Source organism: Carassius carassius, chromosome 33 (assembly GCF_963082965.1).
Source record: "Carassius carassius chromosome 33, fCarCar2.1, whole genome shotgun sequence".
NCBI classification, from domain to species: Eukaryota; Metazoa; Chordata; class Actinopteri; order Cypriniformes; family Cyprinidae; genus Carassius; species Carassius carassius.
This window is the reverse complement of record NC_081787.1, coordinates 2,240,546-2,262,489: the sequence shown is the minus strand read 5'-3', so window position 1 is coordinate 2,262,489 and position 21,944 is coordinate 2,240,546. Positions and strand designations below refer to the sequence as shown.

Genomic DNA, 21,944 nt, shown 5'->3' with positions numbered 1-21,944 from the left:
AACCATGAAATATTGTATTCAAAAAAGGTTTTATTATATTAAATAACTTCAATCCTACAAATCAAAACAGATTTAAAAAAGAAGACATGCAACCTACAGCATATAGCAACCTTAAAGGAAATTTAGGTGAATTTATTAGGTAAAGTTCGGCTGACAAAAGGATGCTTGTATTACATGTAGCTAAAAAAGAAGTAACATGAATTTTAAAATGTTTCTAAAAAAAGCCTTCCAAAGGCAATGACTTGTGTATGTAATCATGTAATAAAGAAGTAACTGTAGTCTGATAACGAGTATTTTAAAATGTAATATAATCTATTTACAAGTATTTTTAGAATTTAAGTCATCCAGATTACATGTAAAAAAAAATAAAATAACCACCTTAAAAATCATTTGCTTTGTATTCTTACCATCCGTTTTTTTTCTGAAATGTTTAATATAATCAATGTTATCCCATTATCATGGAATTATTATTATTATTATTCTGCCTCAGTCTGTATTCTCTGATATGCCAATCGACTGATGTGGATATCACTCTTTTTTATGTGTAAAAGGAGACATTTTTTTGATTTTTTTAATGTAAACAATAACAACAGTCTTACCAAATTCAGTTCAATAAAAGGCAAAAACCCCATCAGTAGAAAACTGGTCAGGTCTTTTTTGTTTATTATTATTTAACCATCTTCCCAAAATTCCCCCCAAAAAAGGGACTGAGAACAGGAACGTTAAAGAATTGCATCGTCAGGATATAGATGCTATGACGTTTTATACAACAAAACAAATCCACCATTACTGTACTGAAACAACAGGATTGTGTGCGTCAAGTAAGTGCGTCATCAATAGGCTTCCCTTTATCCAACAGTCACAGATAATCATTAGTTTCCTACAGAATTAACAAACTTCCCGACCTCTCCCCCTATGCATCTATAAAAGTGCAAACTGTGTTCAACATACAAAAAGGCACGTTTATCTGTCAGAACGATGAAGTGAAAACCTACAAGTTTTTGTGCATGAAACATGACGTGATTTGTCATAGATAAGTATACACACGATATTGCTTTTAAATTTGATTAATGAACCAACAGGCTCAAACGGTGTGACTATAAACAGCTCTGGACGCACTCAAAGGACTTTGTCAAGGATTTCCAGAACGCTGCTGTGAAAAAGTCCAGTTTTTCCACTGATCTCTTGTGTCACGAAAAGCCTTCCGTCCGCTCGAGGCCTCTGAACGACGACTGTTTCTCCTTCCGTCAGCGTGAGCTCTGCATCCGTTTTAGCGTTGTAACCTCTCATTACTCGATATCTGAAGAAATCAGAAAAGAATGCACCGGTCAGAATGCACCGAGCGCAAAGCGCCAGGATGTGATAAATGATTCTGACAGGAAATGTTTTTCTGTTATAACAGTTATCTCGTAAATATACTATATCTGCTAAAAAGGGAAAAAAAAGATATCTGCCACTCGTTTCTAGCTAGCTCGCAACACAGGAGCCATGAGATCAGATACTGCAATGCTTTCTTTTAAAGACACATGCAAGAAAACCCACCTGTTAGAGCCGGGCTGGTTGTTGATCAGCACCGGCTTCATATTTAGCGAGAGGCACTCCATAGAAGCATGATCCGGGGCTGCGCTCTTTCTGGGTGCGAGTGTTTTGGGGTCTTTAAGAACTAATGCACTTCCATCCCGACCCAAGATAGCTGAAGGGTTCCAGTGGTCCAGAGCCGAAAGACCATGTTGGGAATTATAGATTTGTCCTGGAGATGTGGTGGATGTCTGAGGAGCATCATGAGTCAGGAACCGCACTGACTTTACCTGCTAAAAGAAGAACAACAAAACAAGCCGCTTTGAATACTTCTGAGCACTTGAGAGTGAACTTATTAAATCCTAGAACTCTTTTAATCCTAAAACGCTTGTAGGAGCTGTTTTACCTTGTCTGTGTTGTGCTTATGAGCGTCTGGTTTGACCAGAATGGACTGAGGCGCTGCGGTGGCCTCTTTCTGGACATGGTCCCTGCTGACCGCTTGATATCCTCCAGCAGAGGGAGCTGTCGTCTCATACGCCCAATGCTGCACCTTGATGGGGTTTGAGAACAAACCGTTTCTCTTTTTGGGAAGAACAGGTGAACGACCGAGTGTATAGATCTGTCCCAAATCCTGAGGTGGAGGCTGAAGGCTTACGGTAGAGTTTGAATTGTAGTTTCCATGATGAGGCAAGCCTAAACCAAAAGGTAGAGCAGAAATGTATCAGCATGAACAACATATTTGTTGCATAAGCCAATTTCTGTGTCGGCTAAAACCTAAAAATACATGAAGAGAGAATAATGACCATATATTTATCTGAAACCGATTGTGCACATTTTTAGACTGAAAGAAGTCTCTCTTGCTCACCAAGGCTGCATTTATTTGATCCGAAACACTGTAAAAACAGTAATAGTCAAAGTTTATAAACTAACATTTCTCCTGTATTTAAAATTTAATTTATTGCTGTGATCAAAGCTGAAGTTTCAGCATCATTACTTCAGTCTTCAGTGTCACATGATCCTCTGATTATATTAAAAAATATAATGTATTATGTGCTGCCTCATATTTTTGTGGAAACCATGACACTTTATCTTAAAAGAAACATTCTGAAACATTATAAATGTGTTACCTGTCACATTTGATCAATCTATTGTGCTCTTGCTGAATAAAAATATTTTTTCCCCTAAACTTTTAAATGGTAAATGTTTTTCATAAAAATATTAAGCAGCAAAAAAAGCTGAGCTGCTTAGAATAATTTCTGAAGGACTCTGGAGACTGGAGTAATTCAGCTTTGCATCGCAGGAATAAATTCAATTTTTAAATAAATTCAAATATAATACAGTCATTTTAAATTGTAAAAATAATTCACAAATTTAATGCATTTTTTCCATCAGCCTCGGTGACAGGAGAGATACATAAAAAAAACATTGTGTGTATTGGCTTAAAATGACAAAATGTATAAATAAAACATGTTCGACTAGTTTTTTTAATGTATAACAGTTGCAAGTGCAACAGCTTAAAGTTGATTTATTTTGTCCCGGCGTGTCGGGGCTCGTTGGCTCTCACCCCTGTGTGTGGCGTGGTGGGTGCGTCTCATTGTGCTCCATCCCTGTTTTCCGCCCTGCTGCGGCGCTCTCCCAGGACCAGATGATGACATCACAGCCATTGTAGCTGAAGGAGTGTCTGCGTTTACTTTGTCTAGGGCAAGGACAACAGCCTGCGGCTTGTGTGGGGTGTGCCGCTTTGTTGATACTGTGCTCGTATTAGGAACGGCAGGTTTGGTTTGTTCAAGAAACCTTGCAGATGTTCTGTGGGAAAGTCAGTATATTACTGTAAACTTGATCATCAAGAAACTCAAATTGTGCTTGTAAATCTAAAACGGTTCTAATTAGACCTAAAAGGGAGTGTGAACTACATTAAAGAACCCATGCACCTGAAAAGCCTGTCAATATTTTTAACAGTGATATCAAATTATGTACAGAATAGGGGTGTGCGATATTTATCGTCTGCGATAATATCATAATAGTTGTTTTAACGAAAGGACAATGTGAGCTGGCACTATGAGTGTATCACTCATTTAGCAAAAAACAAAAAACATATCTTGAAAGTACAAAAGCATTCGCTGCATGATGAAGCCTATTAGAATGAACTTAAAAATACCCTATAATTCAAGTTCTGAAAGCAAAAAACATTCCTTTATGGCTTAGTTATTATCAAGTTTTTTTTTTCTGTTTCGGCAACGGAAATGGTTCCGAACAAAGCCGGAGCAAAACATTTGTGAGTTTTAAATGTTTTTAGACGAGTCAATGACCCATTCAAAAAAAATAAAATAAAATATTATAATAAACACTTGCTTTGTTTCTACAACCCGAATTCCGGAAAAGTTGGGACGTTTTTTTAAATTTTAATAAAATGAAAACTAAAGGAATTTCAAATCACATGAGCCAATATTTTATTCACAATAGAACATAGATAACGTAGCAAATGTTTAAACTGAGAAAGTTTACAATTTTATGCACAAAGTGAGCTCATTTCAATTTTGATTTCTGCTACAGGTCTCAAAATAGTTGGGACGGGGCATGTTTACCATGGCGTAGCATCTCCTTTTCTTTTCAAAACAGTTTGAAGACGTCTGGGCATTGAGGCTATGAGTTGCTGGAGTTTTGCTGTTGGAATTTGGTCCCATTCTTGCCTTATATAGATTTCCAGCTGCTGAAGAGTTTGTGGTCGTCTTTGACGTATTTTTCGTTTAATGATGCGCCAAATGTTCTCTATAGGTGAAAGATCTGGACTGCAGGCAGGCCAGGTTAGCACCCGGACTCTTCTACGACGAAGCCATGCTGTTGTTATAGCTGCAGTATGTGGTTTTGCATTGTCCTGCTGAAATAAACAAGGCCTTCCCTGAAATAGACGTTGTTTGGAGGGAAGCATATGTTGCTCTAAAACCTTTATATACCTTTCAGCATTCACAGAGCCTTCCAAAACATGCAAGCTGCCCATACCGTATGCACTTATGCACCCCCATACCATCAGAGATGCTGGCTTTTGAACTGAACGCTGATAACATGCTGGAAGGTCTCCCTCCTCTTTAGCCCGGAGGACACGGCGTCCGTGATTTCCAACAAGAATGTCAAATTTGGACTCGTCTGACCATAAAACACTATTCCACTTTGAAATAGTCCATTTTAAATGAGCCGTGGCCCACAGGACACTTCTGGACCATGTTCACATATGGCTTCCTTTTTGCATGATAGAGCTTTAGTTGGCATCTGCTGATGGCACGGCGGATTGTGTTTACCGACAGTGGTTTCTGAAAGTATTCCTGGGCCCATTTAATAATGTCATTGACACAATCATGCCGATGAGTGATGCAGTGTCGTCTGAGAGCCCGAAGACCACGGGCATCCAATAAAGGTCTCCAGCCTTGTCCCTTACGCACAGAGATTTCTCCAGTTTCTCTGAATCTTTTGATGATGTTATGCACTGTAGATGATGAGATTTGCAAAGCCTTTGCAATTTGACGTTGAGGAACATTGTTTTTAAAGTTTTCCACAATTTTTTTACGCAGTCTTTCACAGATTGGAGAGCCTCTGCCCATCTTTACTTCTGAGAGACTCTGCTTCTCTAAGACAAAGCTTTTATAGCTAATCATGTTACAGACCTGATATCAATTAACTTAATTAATCACTAGATGTTCTCCCAGCTGAATCTTTTCAAAACTGCTTGCTTTTTTAGCCATTTGTTGCCCCCGTGCCAACTTTTTTGAGACCTGTAGCAGGCATTACATTTTAAATGAGCTAATTAAGTGGATAAAAGTGTAAAATTTCTCAGTTTAAACATTTGCTGCGTTATCTATGTTCTATTGTGAATAAAATATTGGCTCATGTGATTTGAAATTCCTTTAGTTTTCATTTTATTAAAATTTAAAAAACGTCCCAACTTTTCCGAAATTCGGGTTGTAAATGAGTAAGCTGTTTTGAACAAATCATTTGAATGAATGAATCATTAAGAAAGAGACTTGCTGCCACCTACTGGCAGTTTTAGTGTCAAATTATCCATAACCTTAAACCAGCTCAAAAAACATTTATTGTTAGCAAAATATTCCAATAAATTTCAAGATATATATATTTTTTGTCAATATTGCACACCGCTAGTAAGGAGATTAAGTGCACAAGCAAAGTAGAGTTAGCATGTTTTGTAGAGGTGTTGCTGTAACTGTATGTAGCCCATCTGTACTGTGAACTGTACTTCTGCTCACCTGAGCACAGGTGTAACATAGTTAGCCGGCAGGATCCCTACTTTGCCTGTTCTGAGAGACAGTCCACGCAGCCAGCCCTCTTTGAATTTCCCATAAACCCCCACCATTTCCCCCTTCCTCAGTTCCAGCTCCTCAGAGTGATGAGGCGTGTAGGAATAAAGCGCCGCACACCTAAACATATCAACAGGTTTAAGAAGTAGTTAAAACATTTTTATTGTTACTCAAGCAAGCCCATAATTTAATCCATGAGAATTTGATTTTTTATTTTAAATATTCTTCAGAAACATGTTTACGTATACATACACATATTTAAATTTGTTGAGATTTATTTAAAAAAAAAAAAAAAAAAAACACAAAGATGCATCTGATGTCAGAAACACTTACACACTGATGGAGAGCTGCTGGGTGGCAGACATCTTGCTCTCTGAAGGCAAAGGGGACGCTTGAGGGTTAATCAGTGCCATGGTGATGGCTGGTGGACTCTCACCATTCATTGTTCTGTCTCTCTGTAATAGTCAGAAAGTTACTGGTAATTTACTTATCTTTGTGCAGACATTGACAGCAGTGCAGTCGCTTCAGTACAAGTGTGGAACAGATTTGTTGAACACCAAACATCCTGATAACATATGTTGAATAATAGCAGTAAAGTTTTCCATAACTTTATGATAACTAATTAACAAAACAAAGAGACAAAAGTAAGACAAGATGAAAAAACAAGACTAAACAAAGGGCAAAAACAAAGCAGGACAAAAAACAAAAACGGAATAAAAAAACATAAGCAAAAACTAGATAAAACACACGAATAAAAACAACACAAAATGAGCAACATCAAAATAAACAGAGACTAAAAAAGGTGAAAAACAAAGCAAAACAAATCAAGCTAAAACAAGAAAGACTAAGTTAAACAAAAAGACAAGACTAAAAACAAAAAGGCAAAAGGTAAAAACTAAATAAAAAGAGAACACAAAAAATAAGCAAACATAAAAACAAACAAACAAAAAAGACTAAAAACAACATTAAACAAATACAAAAAAACAGGATAAGTAAAAACTAAATAAACAAGACTGTAACACAAAGGACTATAAGGAACATTTGCTCACTAAATATTTTGAATCTTGGCTGATTGCTTATGAATGGACATTTGTGACCCTGGACTTGTGGAACCAGTCATAATGAGATTTATACATCTGAAAGCTGAATAAATCATCTTTCCATTGATGTATGGTTTGTTAGGATCGGACAATATTTGGCTGAGATACAACTATTTGAAAATCTGGAATCTGAGGGTGCAAAAAAATCTAAATACTGAGAAAATTGCCTTTAAATGTTGTCCAAATGAATTCTTAGCAATGCATATTACTAATAACAAATTAAGTTTTGATATATTTACGGTAGGAAATGTACAAAATATCTTCATGGAACATGATCTTTACTTAATATCCTAATGATTTTTGGCATAAAAGAAAATATTTATAATTTTGACCCATACAATGTTTTATTTTGGCTATTGCTTCAAATATACCCCAGAGACTTAAGACTGCTTTTGTGCTCCAGGGTCGCATTTTAAGGTTGTTGTAAAAATGTCAATGTTAGTCTAATTCAGGAGTCGGTTTGAGTAGTTCTCTCACATAACAGCAAAAGAAACATCTCTGATATGATTTACAGAGCAGGCTCAGACAGAAAACAGCCTCAGACAGACTTTTCCGAAGCACTGATATCCAACAATTAATGGGCTCGTGGAAGAGTGTCTGAGCAGTTGAGTCATGAGTCTTCCTCCAGTCTAATATTAGTATCTTCTCTCTTTAGTATTCCTCTCTTAATCACTTACACCTACAGTACGTGCCATAATTATCTCAGAGAGAGCAGGTGATTACAGCTTAGTTACATCAGCACTGCCACAGAGGACACAGAAGACCTAGAGTTATACATTAACACGTTTTATTTAAAGCGAATTACAAAGGAGAAATACAGCATAAGTGATTCATCTTAGAGAGGCGGTAACATAAGAAGTGCTGCGATCCAAATTGCATGTTACAACTACTAGATAAGTACAACAGGTATATTAACTTGCCACTGTATCTTCTGTCTCTGTTGCACTGGTCGACCGTTTTAATGCAGAATGTTAATTAAACTGGTTAAGTTTTTATATAAATAACTGAATTAACTTTAATGTTTAACCCAGCTATTGGGTACAGTATACAACCTAACGTTTATTAGAGCGTAGGAAATAAAAACTTAATTTGTGTTGCCTGCTAGCTAAATTTCACATACATAAACAAACATTTACTGTGTGATTACTTTTTTTATTTTTTTCTGTTTTGTTTTTATAACCGTACTTCGGTTTTCATTTGTCGTCTTATTATTATATTTATATTAAATACATTTTTCTGTTCTTAATCTGTCTTTAAATGTTTATTCATTTGTTTATACACCTGTTTTTGTATTGATTTTTACCCTGTTCTTATCATGGAAATAGACAATAAAAAAAAAACTTGATCTAATCTTTTATCTAATTATTTGCTCTATTTATCTTTAATCTTACATTAAACTTGTTTGTTCGTCTGTTACATTATGTTATGTGAACCTGGAGCACTAAACCAGTCTTAAATTGCAGAGATGTATTTTTAGCAATAGCAAAAAAAAAAAAAAAAAAAAAGCCAAATGTCTTTTATGCCAAAAATAATTAGGATATTAAGTAAAGATCATGAATATATCAAATATATTCCATAAATATATCAAAACGTATTTTTGATTAGTAAGATGCATTGCTAAGAACGTCAATTGCACAACTTTAAAGATGATTTTCTCAATATTTTGTTTTATTTGCACCCTATAAGATCGTCATATTCTAACAAACCTTACATCAATGAAAAGCTTATTTAGGTTAATTGGATGCATAACTCTCAATTTAAAAAAATAATAACTTTTGAAAAAAGTTTTTGAATATATATATATATTAACTCTTGAGCAAATCACAAAATGTGATAGTCATTTTACACAACCGTTCAACAAGCATGAATTTAATTGAGTGAGTAACATTCTAGACACATTATTGTCCATGTTTTTTTGTTGTTTTTCTGTTTCGCCAACAAAAATAGTTTCAATCGAAGCCGGATCAGAACACTTGTGCATCTCAGAGTGTTTCCTTCCCAAATGAATATGTTTGTGAACAAATCAATGATTTATTTGTAAAGACTTGAGTAGTTTTTTAAAATGAATCAGCTGTTTTGAGTTTTTTTTTTTTTTTTTGAAGAAGAATGATTCAATGAATCAATCAATAAGATAGGAACTTATTGCCACCTGCTGGCAGTTTTTTGCATCATATTTATCCATAACAAGCCTAAACACTCAATCTCAATACAGTTTAATTGTATGTAGCAGCCAACAAATTCTACTAAATCTTCTTTTTTTTATTCCACTCACTAAGACGCTCATGATGGGTTTGCACCGGCGATGAGTAAATCTATTAATGACACAGCTGATGACAGGAGGAGAGAGTGAGCCTTTCACCCAGATAAGAAGAGAGTGTTATGTAACCCTATGAGTCATGAGCTTGCAAAGCAGCAACAGAGAATGGGGCGTTTTTAGCTCTCAAACACACTGGCTTCCTCTCCCACAGGAAAACATCTCATGCCGACAGAGGAGAGAAATATTTACCCCCGTTTTTGAGGGAAAGTCAAGAAAATGCAAGAAGGAACAGCTCATATGAGGTGATTTCAGTGCATTGTTTCTAATAAAATCAAATGTGTGTCACCGACTGAAGCAGGCACATCTGCATCACAGACACATTAAGATATTATAATACTAGTTCATTGTCTATCTCTTGACTCATCACCTCTCTTGTGAATCCGAATCGCATGTTAAACTCAAATGAAACAAAATGAAAAAATGCATGCATGGTTAAAAAACAACAACAACAACAAGTGCATGGCTAGCTTATCGCATGTCTGCAATGAAAACAAACAGCCAATCATAATTGCGAATCAGGGGCTGCTGACCTTAGAAGGCAAGTTTCTACGTGAGCTCCTCAAACGTGGCTTGTTAAGTGTGGTGAGTTGTGGCGTCTTCCCGGAGGACGGCTGTGCGCTGGAGCTGATGTGAGGCGGCTGCTGGCTCTGGCTGAGGGGAGGATAGTTCAGGCTGTTCAGGAGACTCACATTCGGAGGCCTGGACGGCTTGTGAGATGCTCCAGTGATCCGCCTGGGGACGCAAGCATCGCCGTTGACCCTGCCGCTGCTCCGTGGGTGTGATTCCACCGAGTCCCTCCTTCTGCGTTTTTCCAGAAGCTCGTACGCCGCCGGATTCGGCTGCAACGGGAAAACACAAAGACATTTAAAAAGAAGCAGAGATGCACGATAAAGCCATGCTGGGTTGCATAAGCCACTCCACCTGCTGCGTCTGAGTCTATCAGAAAGAAAAGTGCCGTTAATCCCACCTGCTCGCTCTTAACGTCCTGTGTAAGCGGCAGCTGGAGCTGCTGATCTGAGGAGTGTGGTGTTAAGATGGACTAGTGCAGGAGAGGGCAGGAGGAGTGACGCTCCCTCTCTCTGTTCCCTAATGTGCTGCTCTGCCACCGGAGTAAAAGAAAGCATTATTGTGCCTTCAGGCTCGGCTCGACCGGCGTTGAGAGCGAGGCTGGCTGTTTTATCGGACTAACCTCAGATATAGCATTCCTATCTGGAGCTTAATTATCCGCTGGCACATGAAGTTCACTCGACCAGCAGCATGAGTCAGTCACAGATAGCAAGCTCACTAAAAGCTCGTTACCACGCTCCCGCCACCATCAGCACTTAGTGATAAGGGCCTACTGTTCTGAAGTTAACCGTGACATTAAACGGGAGGAAAGAGTAGGGGACTTGAAAAGCGATGACAAAGATGTCACGTCACACTTTGATTCATTTCGCATTTAGGCATAATGCTAAATATAAAAGACAAAAAGAAAAATCTGGGTTTTGTTTATTTCCGAAATCAAAAGAATGATATTTTGCACAAAAAGTCTATTTTTAAGATCATTAAATTTTTAGCTGTGACATTATTTCCATGACAATTAAGCAAATATCCTCTTTTCTCAATCGTGTAATCATTTTCTCATTAAATCAGGGGTCTTCGGTCTGTGGCGGCACTGCAGGGGTCCGCCAATTACTGTTTGATCTGAACTTTTGGTTAAGGAAAATATGAAAATACACTGTAAAAACAAACCTATAGAATCTACTCAATAAAAGTGAGGTAACAATTTGCACTCATTTTGTTTGGGTAGATTTCATCCTATATTTTTGAGTAAGGAGTACCTGACTTTAACAGCTATGATATACTAAACGAAATTAGGTAAAATCTACCTAATATTTCTCAATACATTACACAGCTAATTACTTATAAAAATTGAGTAATAATTACTCTATTATTAGCAGAAAACAGTTAATCTACTTAATTATTATTAATAATAAGCAGTAAATATAAATATTTAAACATTACTTTTTCAGAGATGGTTAAATTTACCTAAAAATGGCCAGACATGGGACACAGTAATTTATTGGTCAAATTACTCTTTATTGACCAAATATTATGGATTAAAACATTTAATTTATTAAAATATTAAAGGTATAGTTCATCCAAAATGAAAATTATGTAATCATTTACTCACCCTCATGTTGTTCCAAACCTGTATGAGTTTCTCTGTTCTATTGAACACAAAAGATGATATTTTGAACAATGTTGCTAATGAAACAGTTGATGGTACTCATTGATTTACATAGTATTTTTTCCTACTATGGAAGTCAATGGCTACCATCACTGTTTGGTTACCAACATTGTTCAAAATATCATCTTTTGTGTTCAATAGAACAGAGAAACTCATACAGGTTTGGAACAACATGAGGGTGAGTAAATGATTACATAATTTTCATTTTGGATTAACTATACCTTTAATGCATAAGGTACATTTCACTTCAAAAGACATAACAAATCACTAACAACTTCTTAACTTCTAATTAAAAAATAAACTGGTTTCCAGGGGATGAAACAGTCTTTGCCAGTACAACTCATTTCATTAATTTCAATTGACAACAAATAATTTACAATTCTTAAAACTAATACAAAAAACAAAAAAAACAAAGACAAATCTGTTGACCAACTGTGGTCGTTCTGCTGATGGTCTGAGACTCTTATTAATCATGGTCTTCAAAATCATGCAAATAAAGAACCCTTACTTGTCTTCACACATTCTCACTCCCCCACTTTAACAGCAGACACGAACTGCAGCCTTGAGTCTGTAAACTTTGTTTGAACCACTGCAGAGGGAACGCAAGGCCACACCTTAAAAGTGAAACCGAAAATTGGGAAAAATAGAATTCCCACCAAAAAGAGGAATCATGCCTAAATCACTAACAACTTTAAACTTCTAATTATAAACAGGTCTCCATGGGATGAAACAGTCTGTGTCAGTACAACAGCTCATTCCATTAATTTGCACTTGAGGCTTTGAACCTTTTTGAGTGGTTTTGCTGCATCAAGTTCCAAAAAAAGTTTTTGGAACACGTCAAAAGTGTATTTAAGGGTTTTGGGGTACTCCAGGTTGAGGGCATACATCAGCCCCATCAACAGAATGCATGCTGTGGTTTTGTTTCCACATCCAGTCAGTACTTTGTTGCCCTCTATAACAACCCACACATCTGATGGGTCCTCCTCGGCTGTGGGATTATGAATCACCAAAACTTTCATTATTTGGTTTGTGTTGCCCTCAAGTTCGTCCTCCTGTTAAAAAGAAAAAGAAAATAATTTTTTCAAGTTAGTTTAAGCATATTAACCACATTTTGTTCCAAAACAGTTTTCTTTTTGGTCACGTCATTTATTTCAAGACAAAGCAGGGTTTCAAATCAGCACTTCAATTTCAACAGGTAAAAAAATAAAAAAAATAAAAAAATAAATATCGAAAGCAATACTTGAATTCTTGACCCCAGTATCCCATAATAAAACAATTACCAATCTAATCCTTTACTTTAGATGGAATTATCTTGTAAGGATTGGAATAGATGGTCATCCTGGAACATTCAGGAAATAAATGTCACCATAGAACAAAGGGATAACAGAGTTGCTACTACCTGATTATATAGGTGAACATTTAGATTTTCATAATTAAATGTCCCTTATCTGTATCTTTCATGAACAAACATTAACTTGCCAATGTTCCAGATAAAATGTGAAATGCTTAATATTAAACAATTATACAAGTAAAAACTAAAAAGGAAATAAATGTCAACATCCCGTTCAATATATTTTAATAATATTAAGCATAATTTAGTTAAGCATAATAAATGCTCACACATAAGTATTGTAGGGTTAGTTCATTCAAAATGAAAATTATGTAATCATTTACTCGCCTTCAAGTTGTTCCAAACTTGTATGAGTTTCTTTCTTCTGTTAAACCCATTTGATGGTACTCATTGAATTCTATTGTATTTGTTCCCTACTATGGAAGGTAATGGCTACCATCAACTGTCAACATTGTCATCAACATTAATTATTGCTCTAATTATCTCATGAATTATCTTGAACCTGCTGAAATGTTCTTATAAATATATATCTAACTGTGCATTCTGATTGGGGGGGTTTGCACCTCACTTTTAAATCACTCATTTGAAAGTCGCGGTGGGAAAGTGATGTAACCGGTGTTGCGGCTGAACACCGGTAACACTGACTATCGCAGCAAGCCTATTCCCAATCAAGTCCAGTACTCATCTACTTATTAACAGTGTTTTTCTCTTATTGATCATATTTCATTCCTAAAAAAAAACAACTTAGATTACGATAATAAAGCTGTAGCGATACAAGATTAAAGTCATAATATTTTGAGCATAAAGTCAAAGTTACGAATATAATGTGGAAACATTACGAGAATAAACTCGTAATATTTTGTGAATAAAGTCAAAATTACGACAATGAATGTCAAAACATTGATCAGTCATTTTATAATATACCTGGCAGTCTTGGAAGAGCTCTTCTTGGTTTTCCCCAAGGTACTCAATGAGGCAACAGACAACTGCATCCCTTTTTTTCTCAACACTCTGTAACTAAAAGGAGATTCATTTTAGAGACAAATACAGTGGCCCTTTGAACTCAATTTCAGGTCAAAGTGCTACAATTTAAGAAAACATGCAAATAGACCAAGACAAGCTAATTAAGAAAAAAATAAAAGAATCCCATATTCATGAACATTAGACACACCTTTAAATATAATTTATAACACCACATTTGTATACTGACTATTTAATAATTTACTACAACCTGATTTTAATATTGCACATAATTTATATTCATATATGTTGCATTTACATAAACGCAAATGATATAGGTTTAAAATTCCCTTAAAGTTTAATCCACATATTTTGGAAAATAATTACAATAACTACACTTGTGCAATCTACAAACCGAAGTTCACTAAAAAAAACATAGCCTAAGCCTAACATAACTCAATTAAAGTGAATTGGCACAAAATAGACTAAAATCATAGAATTTATATATTAATGATCACAAAAGGAACATAAAAACATTACATGTGTTCTATCTTTTACTTTTTGTCGGTGTGACAAAAACACATGCTCATCACTGCACTTTCATGCTAGTGTGATATAGGCTATTTTAATACTTACTCATGTGCTCTGGGGCTGATGTACTTACTGTATGCACCGAGAAACACAATTATACAGAATTGCGAACTTGTTGTGAACAATTTGTGCACGTAAAATATTTGTAAAGCAGGATATTTATAACGAATTGACCGTTCGCAAAGACCCGCCCCCCTTAGTTACTGTCGATATGTCCGTAAAGCTAACTTACGCTGCTCTCACGCCACACCATGTTCTCACTCAGTGAGAAATACATCGCATATCAAAGAGGAGACTGACAACACGCTGACAGACAGGACAGACCAGGTTACTTTTCGGTTACTTTTGATATTAAACATAGTAAACAAAGTCTCACCTGTCAAATTTGGTCATTTTTTAAAAGAAATTTAAACGATTTATACCGTTTTGTGGCTCTTAAATGTGTCTGACATATCGCTGTAGTAGACCATCAGTTAAAGCTGCTCGTGAACCGATCATCTCTTCCTTCTAGTTCATTTATAGCATCAAATAAACATGAATGAACATAAGAAGGAAGGTTTTAAACCGCGGAAAGGCGTCAGTACATTCCGTTTTTCAAGTTCAAATCCTCCCATCTGCTATCTCTCCTGACTGCTTTGTCGGACAAAATGGGGGATGGCGGATTATGATTGGTTAGATCGCCTGTCAATCAAGCTCCCTGCGAAGGCATACGAAAACACGCATAAACGCCCAAATATATAACTCATGATTTGTAAAATAATGTCCATTATAAAACCCAAACCAGTTTTAACATACATTACATTAATGAACCCCACATAAATGGACAGATTAATATAAATCCGTAATAATAACAATAATAAAATTAGGACAACTTTATGATTTGATCCCTTCTAACACAGAACACTGCAGATCATTATATAAATGCAAGAAAATGTAACATTAATTATCCAGCCTGCCTTATTAACAGCTTTACTGCTATTGTTTTTACTTTCTCGGCCTTGATCACCTCAGGACATCGTCGACGTCAACCGTGTCTCAAATAAAAACGCCGTTGGCCTGAACAAATCACACAGTCACATGCGCTGCACCTTCGCTAAGCTGTTCACTAATTTCAGCAATGTACATGAAACTAATGGCAGCTAATATTTTAATTAGCAATATAGAATTTTACTCGCATTTGCCGGTATAAGACCCAGTGTGTAGGCCACTATCAGTAAGCTAAATCGACCAACCTCAAATTCCAACCTGTCAGCTTGGCTGTAGCACCGACAATATAACAGAAGCGAGCAAATTACAAATCTTTTGATGAGTTAATATTTGGGTTATATGATATCAACATGATAAACAACAACAACAAAAATCTTACCTGGAGCTCAACACTTCGTGGTCCCTCTGGAAGACGTTAAATTTGAAATCCGCGATTCCCGCCTGGATGTTGAAGTTGACGCATGCGCAATTTGCAATGACTGAACTAATATATTGGGGTATTTTTTACTCATTTTTTAATGATGCAGATATTACTGTTAACAAATAGGTAGTGCAGTTAAAATGTACCCATTTTTATATATTTTACTTACTAACTAATATACTTAAGTAAAATATAACTGATTTGCACAGGTTGTATTTAACACCCCCCTGCATCATTTTTTACAGTGTATGCAATAAGCTATATTAAGTTAACTTCAGCCAAAGCTGAAACTAAAGTTCAGGAGTTGACTTTTACATTTAATCCTTACATTGTTGGGATTATTTATTTTATTAATGGATTTATTACAATTTATTTGTAAACTCAAAATGTTATGTACAACTATATGCACATCAATAATAAATATTTCAGGCATTTTCAATGTAATGTAAGCATCACAACAAAGTAAGTAAATCAGGGTTATTTTAGTTAACCAAAACCATTAAAAAACATTTTTGTTACTTGAAATAAGTGCAATAAAATATAAAATATAAAACAACTTATTTAACAATTTATTTCAGCTTCATTTTCATTTACATTTCAAGTCTTCAACTTGATGTACTAAAATAACTAAAACTGAAATAATAATAAAAAACTACAACAACAAAAGCTAATAAAAAATAATTTTAACAAAAATATTTAAAAAACAAAATCTAATATTCAGTATTAATGAAAAAACTAAATAGTATCTCATTGATACTAAAATAACACTGATGTAAATACAGTAATATTGTACACTTTGTGCAAGCTATTATATTATATTAAACTGCTAAACAGATTTGAATGTACAGTTTAAAGTATGCATTTTGATTGCACAGTTTTGTTTTGTTTTTTTGTTCATTTTAACATTTCAATAAAAAAGTCCAATATTTTTGCAATGCTGTGAAAATGTAAAAATATACTTTTTACTTCATGCTAAATTTTATTTCCCGTCTTATTATTTTATGATTATTGGTGTTAAATAAGATCTGGAGATTCACCGTGTTTTGAAATGGATAATAAAAGCCTGTTGTCTTACCTCTGTGAGCTGCAAAGGAAAAATCCCAACTTTATCTCCAAGTTTCCCCTCAACCCAATTTTCATTCACTTGTTTGATAAGAGTAATGCTGTCTCCCTGCGGGGGGGAAAGAGAAAGGCATGTGTTAGGCAGCTGTGGGTGCAGGATGTCCCTGAAGATGTTTCCTCGGCTTGAATCAGTCTAAGCCTCAGGCCCATTACACCCTTAACACAGCTCCAGACGCTTCTGGACCATCTGCTCTCAGGAAAAAATAAAAACACTGCAGGAAAATGTCCTTTAATGGATTCTATGCCCGAGTCAGAACTGTTATATAATTCAAGTCCTGCGGTGTGACTAACAATACTGCTCCATCACAGAGCCTAAAGAAGAACTTTATGTGCTTCCCGGGTTCAACACTGAATCACACAAATAAGACGACATAAAATGTTCCACATACAATGGCCAGAAAAAGTATTTCACGAACAAATAAAAATCTAGGAACATGATTGAAGTGGCACTAAATAAATTTACTAATAAAAATAATCCCATTTGTTCCTTATGCTCCAAACAATGTAACGACAGGAGGAAAAAAATTAAATAAATAAAAATTCACAAAACCTTCTTTTCCTGGGTCTCATGAGGATATATATATATATATATATATATATATATATATATATATATATATATATATTAGAAATTATGTTTCTGTTTTGGAATTAAAATAATAATGTAAATTTTTTAAATCTCACACTTCAGAATTTTTCTCTAAAAGTCACGATTAAATTTAAAAATGAACAGAAAACTCAGAATTCCGAAAACATTTTTACAATTCTGAATTTAAAATCCCACAATTCTGACTTCTTTTTCTGAATTACGAGAAACAAGGTTTGAATTGCGAGATAAAAACTTTGAATTGTTAGAAAAACTTAAATTACGTTTTTTATTTATAAGTGAAAGTGACGTGACATTCAGCCAAGTATGGTGACCCATACTCAGAATTTGTGCTCTGCATTTAACCCATCCGAAATGCACACACACAGAGCAGTGAACACACACACACACTGTGAGCACACACCCGGAGCAGTGGGCATCATTTATGCTGCGGCGCCCGGGGAGCAGTTGGGGGTTCGATGCCTTGCTCAAGGGTACCTAAGTCGTGGTATTGAAGGTGGAGAGAGAACTGTACATGCACTCCCCCCACCCACAATTCCTGCCGGCCCGGGACTCAAACTCACAACCTTTCGATTGGGAGTCTGACTCTCTAACCATTAGGCCACGACCTCCCCAAAGAGTGGGAGATGTTGCCGAAACCCGGGATCGAACCAGAGACCTTTAGATCTTCAGTCTAACGCTCTCCCAACTGAGCTCTTTGTCGGAGCTAGATTTTTTATTCTGTGGCTGTTCATATTCATATTTTATGGCTGTTAAAGTAGTTGCAAAGGTCTTCACAAAAAAGTGCAGTCTAGCGTTATTTAGCACTTGCTTTGATGTTTTGTTAATGCAAACACATTTTTGATCGCTTAAGTGTCCAAACACTTTTGGTGGTTGAATTATGGTGGTACATTGATCAGAGAAGAAGAAATCAAATCATTAAAGCACAGAGACGAACCTTGAAGAAGGTTAAGCATTCCTTGCTGTTGTCCGGATCCAGATTGTTAGCATTGAAGTCATAAAGTGCTCTGCAGAGGGCCAGGGCCTGTGGCTGCTCACTAATGACCCGCAGCACATTGACTGGAACCAGACCACTGCTCTCTTTACCTTCACCATAATACCAGTTATCATCTACTCTCCAGCGCAGATAAACCATGTCCCCTGACTTCATCGTCAGCTCTCCAGGTGCATTACCCTGGAAATCATATAACGCTTGAGCTTGGACCTGAAACGAATCAAAAAAATGCAGTCAAAAACTTATCCGGATCATAACTCAAAAAAGAATGAAGCCATTCTAGGACCATTATATTTTTTACATTGTGACATTACTTTCATGACAATTAAATACATCCAATTCTACTTACTGCAATGCACACACAAAAAAAAAAAGATATCACTTGAATTATTATAAAAATTACGAATTTGATATACTGGTTTTTGGCAAAGCAAACGAAGGGGTTTTTTAAAAAAATCAAAAACCATAAACAGCTTTAATTTTTTTCACTAAAACTTTGAATGCATTCTGTAGAATTAATTTGTTTTCTGAGACAAAGATAGTTTTTCTTGATTTACAGCAGACACCCACTATAATGTCATTCAGTTTAACAATAGTTCATATACCAAAAAATATCGTCAGGCAGATTAAGAACAAGAATCGATAGATGACATTAAAAGACTTCATTTAAGGATCATAGTTTAGCCCCCAAAAACTAATTCATTTCTAAATCATTTTAAATCTTAGTATGATCACTTACTCTTTTATATATTTTAATAAGTACAGGTAAGAATAAGTATGTTGTTTCATTTTTATATAAATATACAGTTTCTGTTAAACGCAATGAAGATGGAAAATTATTTCACTCTTATTTTGACAATGTTATTCTAAACATTAAAGTAGACACTTTATTTGCATTTAATATGCTTTCTACACATATAAAACCACTTTTGTGTGTAATCTTCTTTGCCCCTTATATATATATATATATATATATATATATATATATATATATATATATATATATATATATATATATATATGACTATAAATAAAAGTAAATTGAATTCTGTGCAAAACATATCATAAAATAAGTTTAAGACCCCTGGTAAAACAGATCTGAAAGTACAGTTGAAGAATGCATTATGGTATACCTGCTGCATTGTTTTTAATTTAAGCTCTTTTTAATCATAAAAATGTTAAATTGAATAGCTAAATAGATATTAGAAAAGTGAAACATTAATGAAAAAATATATTATATAATATATATATATATTTTTTTTTAATGAAAAAAATATAGAATTAAAGGACTACTGACCTCTGCAAATAACATTTAACATGAACATTATTAACAGTATATTATCTCTCCAGTACTTCAAATGCATGCATACTATATAGAAGAGGCATGAGAGATGCAGTGGGAAAAGAGGAAAAGTTTCCCCAGAGCACAAAAGCATCCCCTTTTTTAAACAGCGTTACTCTTTGTGGCTGCAAATGCAATGGCATTTTTCCCAACTGAAATACAAGTCCACCGACCTACTTAAACCAAACCAAGGCCCAGTGGGTTTCAACAGACATAATACGGCTCTTAAGAAAACTGACCTCCCAGACAAGACAAAAACACTAATATATTTAAATATGCACAGGATTAAAGTTCTGTCAAAAAACAAACATCACGTTCGATGTGTTTGATATGGCACGACAACACACACGGTGTAATATGATACACACCGGAGAAAGTTTGGAAAATATTCATATCCTATATCCGAATAATACTAAATGGTATTCACATCACGACCCCAGAAAGATTAAAGCTTTTAATTCTGAAAGAAAAGCACACAAGCCTAATCAAAGTGCATGTCACAAAACACAAAAACAGAAGACTGCTTCTAAGCATGTGCATTACAAATCGTTATTCATTTCACGCTCTAATGCAACAAAAGCACTTACCCCCTGCGTGTACTGCACCGCTTTGGGCAGATCTTGAATGTAGCTGCTATAAAGCTCCTCCTGGACTGCAGAGCTGATATATCTGACGGATCTGTCCCTCGGTGTGAACAGTGGACCCCGCTCCTGGAGGCTCTGGAGGAGTCTCAGCAGTAAAGGGTTGGTCGGGAGCTCATGCACTGATCCTGGAACAGCAGATCTGCACTCCGGACAGCACATCTGATAAGGGTGTGAAGCCTCGTGCTGCTGGAGGCATGGCATACAGAAGGTGTGCTGGCACGGTAAGACCTTGGCAGACTCCTCCAAGGGCTCCATACACAGAGGACACTCCAACAGGTCCAGAACAGCCAGGTCCTCCATCACACACAGCCTTTTATAACATATTCAGAGCTACTTGAGAGAAAAACACAGAGTGTGCATCTTACTCTATCATGAGTTCTCACTGTAAACCTGTTTGTAACAGCGCGAGAGCTATGTAGCCTATGCACTTCCGTCAACACCTGTTCATTATTATAATATATCCTAGGTGCGAACACGCATTTGTACATAAGCTTATCTGACTCTTATGGACGTTACATGTCAAATCCATTTGTGCTGTTGTTATAATTCCGAGGGAAATAAAAGCATTCTTTTTTTAAATCAAGATCTGACGAGCCGCGGAGTGACGTCACGTCGTCTACCTGCGACACGAAAACAGCTTCGCAGCGAAACCGAGGTTATAGCCTTGGTATAAAACTGAACATTGTACTCATTTACAGTTAAATATTCACATACCTGCTGACACGGGAGAGTGGGAGAGGAGTGGAAAGGGCGCAGGAGATTGAGAGAGCCGCTCTGAACTGGATGTTTGCGGTCAGGTGTCATCTTACAGCTCATCGTCACTGAGATTCAGCGCAGAAATGTGACGGAAAACACCTCTGAAGTCACAAATAAGGTTCGTATTGCAACCGCACACCTGTAGAAGTTAGTCCCACAGGTCACAATAGTGACTGTATAAAAAAGGTTTTAGCTCTAAAAATCTTATTGTAAATAAAACTTCCTGTATATATTAAGAAAATAAAGGGTTTCTATTACATTTGTACAGTTTCACATGATTAGTGCAAATTGTCACATGACCAGAGCAGCTTATTTCCTGTTTCACCTGCATTATGACAACTTTTCCAAAGGAATGTAAAGTTATTTTTGCACTTTTATGTATCTATAATACTATAATTTGACATGCAAATCCAGAATATTATTATTATTATTATTTATGATTGCTTCTTGTTGGAGTGTATTTATGTCTCGCTTCCTTGTTTTGTAAGTTTGTACAAGTTTAGCAAAAAAAAAAAAAGATGATGGCTGCATCAAAGCTCCCAAACTAGTAAAGTGTCTTAATAAATATATGACAAAGATTTTTGCTACACGTGATCTTTAGGGTGTCTAGTATTAGTATATGCATTCACATATATTTAGTTTTGTTGAGTGTGGTCACTGAATGAGTAGACATATTGATGGTCACAACATTGAACTT

General features: G+C 35.7%; 1 protein-coding gene and 1 long non-coding RNA gene across 6 annotated transcripts; one reads left to right on the top strand and one right to left on the bottom strand.

The window, feature by feature from the left end:
* Positions 1–608: 608 nt before the first annotated feature.
* On the bottom strand, positions 609–21,324 carry sh3rf2 (SH3 domain containing ring finger 2). 5 transcript variants are annotated; one of them, XM_059521277.1, is made up of 12 exons: positions 21,206–21,323; positions 20,435–20,821; positions 18,449–18,715; positions 16,858–16,953; positions 9,773–10,081; positions 6,159–6,280; positions 5,775–5,945; positions 3,083–3,324; positions 2,174–2,211; positions 1,925–2,068; positions 1,543–1,811; positions 609–1,300 (listed from the first exon to the last, which is right to left on the bottom strand). In XM_059521277.1, exons 2-12 carry the CDS (start codon positions 20,789–20,791, stop codon positions 1,120–1,122), a joined length of 2,196 nt encoding a protein of 731 aa, XP_059377260.1. In that variant the 5' UTR covers positions 20,792–20,821; positions 21,206–21,323; the 3' UTR covers positions 609–1,119. The 5 variants fall into 5 exon arrangements, with proteins under 5 accessions (XP_059377260.1, XP_059377256.1, XP_059377255.1 ...); XM_059521273.1 differs by having other exon boundaries at positions 1,925–2,211; positions 20,435–20,824; positions 21,206–21,324; XM_059521272.1 differs by having other exon boundaries at positions 1,925–2,211.
* LOC132113494 (uncharacterized) lies at positions 9,333–21,212 on the top strand. Its single transcript, XR_009425173.1, has 3 exons — positions 9,333–9,484; positions 20,546–20,712; positions 21,076–21,212. It is a non-coding gene; the product is annotated as an uncharacterized LOC132113494 (long non-coding RNA).
* Positions 21,325–21,944: the final 620 nt, after the last annotated feature.